This window comes from Diplotaxodon limnothrissa, linkage group LG13 (assembly GCF_057381915.1).
Source record: "Diplotaxodon limnothrissa isolate DT_005_m linkage group LG13, D_limnothrissa_male_GT1.1, whole genome shotgun sequence".
Lineage (NCBI taxonomy): Eukaryota > Metazoa > Chordata > Actinopteri > Cichliformes > Cichlidae > Diplotaxodon > Diplotaxodon limnothrissa.
The window spans coordinates 22,266,176-22,274,471 of NC_140608.1; the positions used below are offsets into that span (position 1 = coordinate 22,266,176).

Below are 8,296 nucleotides of genomic sequence, written 5' to 3' on the forward strand. Positions count from 1 at the left end.
CAGCTCAAGGTAGGCTGACTTGGTAGACTGATTTTCAAACAGACACTCGTCTTCCTTGACTACTTAAATGCTCTATGGTCTCATTTAATATGTACAATTGTCTGAGTCAGATTCTGACGCTTCAAAATCCTAAAGCTGCAACTCATTTAGAAACACAATCTTATAAAAGCTTCAAAAATTCTTTCAGTTCATTAAAAACTTTAAACTCATTCAATTTACAGTGTTCAGAATTCATTAAGATGTTTCAGTAAATCACTTTTTCTTTTGCAAAATAAGTAAAGCAACTCATTAAATCAGTGGTCTCCATGTGAAGTATGACGAGGCCTTTCTGCTTCAGACGTCTTTCCAGCATTACAAAGACTGCACAAACCTCCTGTAGAAGAGACACGAGGGAACACAGTACACATGTTGTGGAAATGAAACAGATTTGGTGTAATCACTACGAGCACGATTAGTGTGATGTTTTCTCACTTTACGATTTCAGGCAGACGGGGGTCTCTGTATAAGCCGTTGTGCAGATATCCCAGAGACCCTTCAAATGTCACCAGCTTGACTCTCTCTGTATTCTGGGCACGCGCTGCCACCTCGTATGTCTGGGGGAGTAAAGAGAAGGAATTTCAGTTTACCTAAAACAAAAATGTTCCTAGAAGAGTCATTAATTACTTACAGCTCTAATGAAAACACTGACTCAGTTTACTTTAAATGACAAGCAGCTGTCTGTGCCACTGATACCTGCTGAGCAACCTCAATGGGAACCAAGTGATCATCCTCAGAATGAAGGAAAAGTATGGGGCTTCTCATTTTCTTCAAACTGCAGAATAACAGAGCTATATCAAATCACAGCATTTTTCTAGTAATAACATTTTTAGCTTATTAACGTATTACATATCTCTTAATATTTCACTACTGTATGTACATAACCAACTTACTTTTCTTCAGTAGGAAAGACAAACTTATTATCTTCCCATGGTGCTCGGTATAAGTAACCAAGGCCTGGAAATTTCCAGTAACGCTTTAAACACAAAGAAAAAAGTCATTGTAAAGTCTGTTGTGATGCAGTAACACAGTCACATGAAATAAATACAGCAAATACTAAAAGTGGTAGGTTAGACGAGCATACCCAAGCAAAAGGGTTAAATGGAGGAATATTTTGCCGAACAGTATTGAATGCGCCTTCAAGGATCACCCCATCAAACACCACTCCTGAAAAGAACGGGAAACAATCACCATGTTGAGCTCACATGCTCTTATGCCCAATTTATGCTTCAGCGGGAACTTTACATCATAGCCTACGACGCAACCTGACGTGCACCTTATAAGAAACGCAGCTAACACGTCTGGTCGATGTAGCCGCAGATATTGGGTTATATATTGGATTCCTCCTGTGCTGCTTTTCACTGCGGTCTTTGAATTTATCAGTGAGATAATAACAATCATCACCTCAGTATATGGAAAAATAATCTTAGCATCAACATGAGGACTCAGTAACTAATGGTTACCACGTGGTAACCATTAGTTACTGAACAGAATGGAGGGCACAAAAATAAATGTGGGGACAAAGGTTAAGTCGTAGGCCCTGCAAAGATTCCTCGCAGAAGTTTAAATTGGGCATTACTTCTATTTGCTTGATTCATTAGTAGCAAAACCTACCCTGCTCCAGAAGTTTGTCTGCAGTGTTAGTCGCCACTCTGCACGGAAATACAGAAAAGCATTTTCAGTTTATCCAATACGTCACCTTCTCATCTCATCGATGTTGCCAGATTCATTACAGCTGTCGACTAATTTCAACCAAATCCAATTTGATTATGTTTTTTTAAAGAAATGCAAACTGGTTCGAGGTATCTTGTTTTGAGCATTATAAGGGTGAACCAATACAATGAAAAACAGCTAAATGTGCAACTACATTCATTTCAAAATGAACACGTCTGTTAAAAAAAATAACCCAGATATTAGAAAATGAACAAAAAAATTAGATTAACATAAAAAATAGACATTAAGCACCGAATTATCTCCACCTGGAAAAAGACAGAAAAGCTATTTCTCAATATGAAACGGGAAATATTCAATTCATGAGGGATCTGCGTTGCATAAAGCATTTATCACTTGCCTATTCATAAGGCTTCCTCCGTTTCTATTCAGTCAGTCAGTACAGGTAAGGTTCCATAATTTGCTGCCTAGTGACAAAAATCTGAAGTACTTCCAAACAGGGATCTTCAGGGTGCCGAGCTGGGCTGTGAACTATCTGCCATCATTACCACACAGTTGCTGATGAATTATTCCAGATTTAAATTACCCTCCTGCCAGGCTTAAGCACCAGGAAATTATGTATTTTTAAGATGTTTTCTTTGACAACTGTTAACTTTGCTCATTAATGTTATTAGCCTCCTGATCCTGTTCATCATTTTTGCATATAAAAACAGCCTGGAAGAGTTGGTAGAACTAAAAATGCTATGGCTTCTCATCATTTACCTTCAGTTGTTCATCTGGTGGGTCCTGGTTAAGATCAGCAGCTTATCCTAAGCCTGAAGTAAAAAGAACTGTACCAACGCCATCCAGCTGCTTCTATCAGGTTTTATAGTAGAAATCCAACTTTGCAGCCTATGCAGGACTTTTTTGCCCCAACAAGCAAATTTTACTTTTTACAGTCGAATGGCATTATTGCTTTCTGTCCAATTCGATAATGAAATTTAGAATAGCTCTTGACTGTTGCAGATTATTACTTCAATATTTTAAAAGGAAGAGGATGTGACAAGTATTCCAAACATTTTTTGGGAGTGTGTAAAGGTTTCCAAAATGCTGCACATCAGGAGTCTTTCCTTACTGACCCAGTGCCAAGAGAATGTCCCCAGATAACGACAAGGCTGTTTCTGCTGCGTTCTTTGACCCAGTTGTACACGCAGAGGAAATCAGTGGTCAGACCGGCTTCAGTTGGCTCTCCGGTGGAGTCTCCAAAACCTGCCAGAGTTTGTCACATCATTTGCTATTCACGGTCACGTCAGAGAGCTGAGCTTGAGAGCAAAGCAACCACAAGGTGGCAGTCACTTAGAGGAAAACCCTCATCAGACATTGACCTGAAGCTGAACTGATCTCTTTTGACTGCCTTACAACAAACAACTCATCAAGCGCAACAAAATTAGTTCACAGTGATTATATGTCTGCAAATGATATTAAATCAATGTGAGAAGGTTTTGCTTTACAATCAATACTAAGGCTAAAAAGCACTGAAATAGAAAATATGTTTAAATAAGAGTCATAAATCTCCATTTGTACCAACCTCTGTAGTCAGGCACTAGGACATGGTAACCAAGAGCACTCAATATCTGTTGACACATAACACTTATTTGTCATCAGAATGGCCACAAAGACCTTTTAAAAGATTAATATGTTTGTATTTGTGATCACTCACTTTTGCAACTCCCACCCGATGAGGAGCTGCCCTGTTGGATTCATTAAAAAAAAAGCCACAGAGCCAAAAAATTGGTATTTTTTCCAAAGTGTGGAACCTCTACTCTTTGTATCTGCAGCTGTAATACAAATGCATTATTTATAATACCTCGTGCCTGTGTTTCCATGAAGATATATGAAAACTGGACTTCCATCGCTTAAAGTGTTTTGGTACCACGCCAAGTCTTTCCCCTGTGCCTCCTTCCACCGACTTTCAGGGACAGTGTGCCTTTGACGGTCAAAACAATGCACCGCTTAGAAATACAACCAACAACTGGATCATTAAAAAACAAGTGTTGTCCTTTAGTCTTAGGATTTTAAAAGCTATGCTAGGAAAAAAAAGAAAAGAAAAAAGTTTAACTTAGCTTATGCTCACCATACGCCGAGGGAAATTCCTTCCTCTGATGTTAAGTACATGTTGATGGTGTGATTAAGGGAGAAATCAGCAGGTTGGCTGAGGTCAACAAAGAATGGCAGGCTGACTATAAACAGGAAAAAAGAGAGGTGCTTTTTTTTCTGAGTAGCAAGCTAAGGATTTACAGTACATCCAAGCGGCAAACTGGATTTTCACATACTTCTGTGTGTGTAAACAAAGTGCTGAATTAATTCTGGAAGCATTTTCACCGAGAAAGGCACCACAACCAAGATAACAAAGAGGGCCAATAAGCCCCTTTTTAGCCACCCTTGGGACCTATAAGGAGACAGAAAAAAGACAGAAATAAAAACAATGTGACTGGAGACTAAAGATGGATATTGATAAGATCTTATTGATTGGCAATTCTGCTTATCGGACAGATTCTTCAACTATTCCTCCATTGATTCTTGTTCCACTGTCTTTGTGTAAAAGAAAATAGGCATACGCAGGTTTTCAGCATGTTCACCTGAGACTTAACACTGTGTACAAACAGAGTGGGAAAACACTGGCAAGTGACTCAAGGGGTGCAAAATCTCCATGAACATGACTCACTGTTTTTGCATCAGTCATATAAACATGAAAGCATTTACAAAAGGTATAAAACAGTCTGGAGGTGTACAATTTCAGTAGACTAGGCCGTTCCTGTTTGCACTGACACCGACTTTCTCTCTTTATCCAAAAATTATTATAAACTTCTGATGACTTTATTCCGCCTACCCCTAACTGTCCAATCTGTGTTAAAACACCAAATCAACACTACAGCAACACTAAAAAGTTTGGCTCCCACTTCTCCTCTTCATGACATCTAAATTCAGCTGCATCCCTGCAGACAGTTTGAATGACTCAGCAAATGTGAGAAGCATCAAGTGAGGGGAGAGGAGGACGGGGGTGTGGTGGATGAGTTTGTTGAGTGGTGCAAAAAAAAGTGCAGCTCTATTCAGGCAAGATCTGAGAAACAAAAGCCCCCCCCCAAAAAAATAAATACATAAATAAAATCTCCCTCAGAGACACACTGAAGGGTCTGTGGACCAGGTTGAGCAGATGTACTTGGAAATGCTCACTTATTCCCACTGGTGTGCACCAAGCAGCTCTCCACATGTCCTATCAGTCTGTGAATGCAGCATTAATATAGAGACATTAATATGGGAGAGAAGAACTGAACGATCTAATCAAGACGGCAGGCTGTCATTGGAGTCAGTCTGGACTCCCTGGAGGCAACAGCGAAAAAAAGGATGCTATTCAGACTATTGCCAATTAATGGACAATACATCCCACCCCTTCCATTAACACTTTAATCAGCCAGAAGAGCCCTTTTAGTCAAAGACTGATCTCTCTGTACTGCTCGGGGGAAACATCTAGGAGGTCACTTGTTCCAAAAGCCATCACTATCTAAAGTTAACTCCTTGAATTTATTATTCAAATCTTTTCTGAAAAAATAAAGTTCACTGCAGATTTTTAATTAATCACCTCTCTTTTTTCCTGTTTATAGTCGGGCTGCCATTCTTTGCAGGATGACGCAATGCAACCTTTGTTTTACTGGGCAGTCGCTCTGTAGAAGATGCGTCTGTTAGTGATGTTATATTTTCACATTTTCAAGACACTTCCAGTCCCTGACACAGTTTAGTTTTCAACAACACTACAGGAATTCCTGTACTCTGGGAAAATGACTCACTTGTATTGTTCCACTAGTTACTGTATTGATCTGTAGACCATTATGCAAGACATATTTTCAAATGTTTACAACAACGCCCTTTACGAGTTTTTGATATTGTTGTCTTCGCTAAATGCGTTTGCTCAATGCTTCAATGTCCATTTAGCTAGCTAACAACCTATCAACTCTATTATGGTCTAGTAAAAGCGTGCTTGTAGTAGTAACACCATATAGCGTCATGTAGTAAAATGCCTGTCCTGCGCTTACAAACGTGTAACAAACGGAATAACAAACTACACGCGAAAACTGTCTTAGTGCAGACTGCTAGTGGACTTTTAATTCCACTAGCCGTTAAAAGGTAAAAGCTAATGCAGTAAGGTAAGCTAGCTAACTCACTGTGGTGACCGTGTCCCCTCCTTCTTCTTGGATTTGGAAGTCCGCTGTACCCCGCTATTGTGGGAGGATGGCTCATTCTGTTTAACGTCCCTTCTCTTCATTATTTAAGGTCAGTTATATTGAACAAAAAGAGACTTTATCTATACAGCTAAACGTCTGGGACAGTTATATGGCTCGCAAGGAACTTCAGCAAACTTTGACCGAAGTCCGTTCAAAGACCTGATTCGCGGTGAAAGATAAGATAAGATAAGATAACCTTTATTAGTCCCACACTTGGGAAATTTGTTTTGTCACAGCAGGAAGTGGACAGTGCAAAAGTTATGAGGCAAAAATTAGAATACAATAAGAATAAATACAGTACACAACTGTACAGAATAGAATAAAATAAAATACTATATACAGTAGAATAAAATAAAATAAATATACAATAAGATAAAAATAGAATACAAATACAAATACTATATACAACTGAGTAAAAATACAACGATGACAGAAAGGATTATTGCACTTAGTATTATTGCATATGTATGGATGTGTGTGCTTGATCAGTTAAAGTCTTTATTATGGAGTCTGACAGCAGTGGGGAGGAAAGACCTGCGAAATCTCTCCATCCCACACCGTGGGTGCCGCAGTCTCCCACTGAAGGAGCTGCTCAGTGCTGTCACAGTCTGCTGCATGGGGTGGGAGATGTTGTCCATCAGGGATGACAGCTTAGCCGCCGTTCTCCTGTCACTCACCACCTCCACTGGGTCCAGAGGGCATCCTAGAACAGAGCTGGCCCTTCGGATCACCCTGTTCAGTCTCTTCCTGTCCCCAGCAGAGATGCTGCCGCCCCAGCAGACCACGCCATAAAAGATAGCAGAAGCCACAAGGGTGCGGTGCCAGAGGCTGTTAAGGTAGCACATGTTTGCACTACAAAGCACAATATATGTTACACACCTTAAGACAGCAATCTATACAGCTCGATACAGTCTGTGGCAAAGGGTGTCAAACATCAGGTCCGGGGTCAGAAGCAAGAGTCCAGTCTGGCTCTCTGCAAGGCTTTGTGAACAGGGGCATAAATCTTTTTAAAGCTTTTCCTCCTAATAAAAACCTGCGTCTTGGCCATTCACCACAACCACAAAGTAATTAAGTGATAGATAAACAACTAAATGATAGAAAAGGCTCAGTTCTTTCACTATCTACTAAAAAAAGCATTTAAAGGAGAGTTTGGGCAAAATACTTCCTAAAATTAAGTATTATGTAAGTACTCTTCGGGAATACTTCTCCAGGCTACCTGAAGTTCCCCAACATTACTGACTGAAATGCAGCCCCAAAACACTGCAGAGATTTAGGGCTGTAGACATTAACTGTTATCCCTCTCGCTTTACCTCCCTTGCACATATTGATCACTAATTGAACCAACAATTTAAAATGTGGATTCCTCACTCCATAAGACATGCTTCTTGTGTAATTTGACGCACCTCAGCCTTTCCTCCCTGTTTCTCATCATTAACAATGGCTACTTGCCTGCCAGCCTTCCACTGAGAGCATTTTTCATTGATCAACTGAAGGGCCAGATGCATCTTTCAGGTCCTGTGTCAGGTCTTTCCTGACGTTTTATGTGTTTCATGAGGACATGATTTTCTGATCCAGTATTTTAGACCTGACACTTCTTCTTTTGCCCCACACTTGTCCAGTATTGTGAGACTTATTTAATAGCGTGCTGAACACCGTGTAAAACGTTTTCAGCTAAGAGCCCTTAGAGAATCTCATTTCTGGTGCAAAAACATTATTTTATGTCTGTCAAACTGTGTTATCTATTGCATTTTTTGTAGATTCAGCTAAAGCAATGAGAACATATCATGTGTTATGATACAGGCTGCTAGTGATAAAGAGCCAAAAGATACCATTTAAAATTGTTTTTTTTGATAAGTGTGCTAAGTTATGCGCAGACAGAACTCCAGTCCATTCTTTGAGTAAGTTTATTTTAATGCTTGAATGATTCATAGATCAGCATTAAGTGACAAAACAAAACAAAACAAAACCTTTGAAAATGGCCAGCTACAAGCACTGGACTGAAACTGACAAGCCTGGAGAGCTACTGCTCAGGACCACTTTAAAATATAAAATATAAGATGCAAAAAAGAAAAAAGAAAGAAATAAAAACAGATTTGCAATCCACACCAAAAACACTAGTGCACCCTTGGGAGCATTTACTGATCACCGACACTCTGGGAGGTTTCTATACTGCAAGAAATATGTTTTAGATTTTTGGCAGCAGTCACATTGGTGGTGTGTTTGGGAGGAAATGTCAATAAAAACCTTCATGGGGAAAACCTTCACGAAGAACTGTCTGGAGGGTTAATATAAGCTGGGATTAATGCACCAAGCTTGACATGTTCTGGATC

At 39.7% G+C, this 8,296-nt stretch overlaps 1 protein-coding gene across 2 annotated transcripts; it reads right to left on the reverse strand.

Annotated features, from left to right (window-relative positions):
* Window positions 1-192: 192 nt before the first annotated feature.
* Window positions 193-6,122, reverse strand: LOC146620290 (lysophosphatidylserine lipase ABHD12). 2 transcript variants are annotated; one of them, XM_085368891.1, is made up of 14 exons: window positions 5,907-6,122; window positions 5,327-5,408; window positions 4,020-4,135; window positions 3,821-3,926; window positions 3,554-3,673; window positions 3,407-3,437; window positions 3,275-3,320; window positions 2,826-2,955; window positions 1,651-1,688; window positions 1,121-1,203; window positions 930-1,012; window positions 733-811; window positions 472-593; window positions 193-373 (listed from the first exon to the last, which is right to left on the reverse strand). In XM_085368891.1, the coding sequence occupies exons 1-14, from the start codon at window positions 5,980-5,982 to the stop codon at window positions 352-354; spliced, it is 1,134 nt and encodes a 377-aa protein (XP_085225017.1). In that variant the 5' UTR covers window positions 5,983-6,122; the 3' UTR covers window positions 193-351. The 2 variants fall into 2 exon arrangements, with proteins under 2 accessions (XP_085225017.1, XP_085225016.1); XM_085368890.1 differs by lacking the exon at window positions 5,327-5,408 and having other exon boundaries at window positions 196-373.
* Window positions 6,123-8,296: the final 2,174 nt, after the last annotated feature.

Bases quoted from the DNA above. Each gene is read 5' to 3' on its own strand.
- LOC146620290 (XM_085368891.1), bottom strand. From the start codon at position 5,982: ATGAGCCATCCTCCCACAATAGCGGGGTACAGCGGACTTCCAAATCCA. The intron at 5,409-5,906 runs GTGAGTTAGCTA...CATCTTCTACAG, and splicing joins GAGGGGACACGGTCACCACA to AGCGACTGCCCAGTAAAACA. The intron at 4,136-5,326 runs GTGATTAATTAA...GTCTCCTTATAG, and splicing joins ATAAACAGGAAAAAAGAGAG to GTCCCAAGGGTGGCTAAAAA.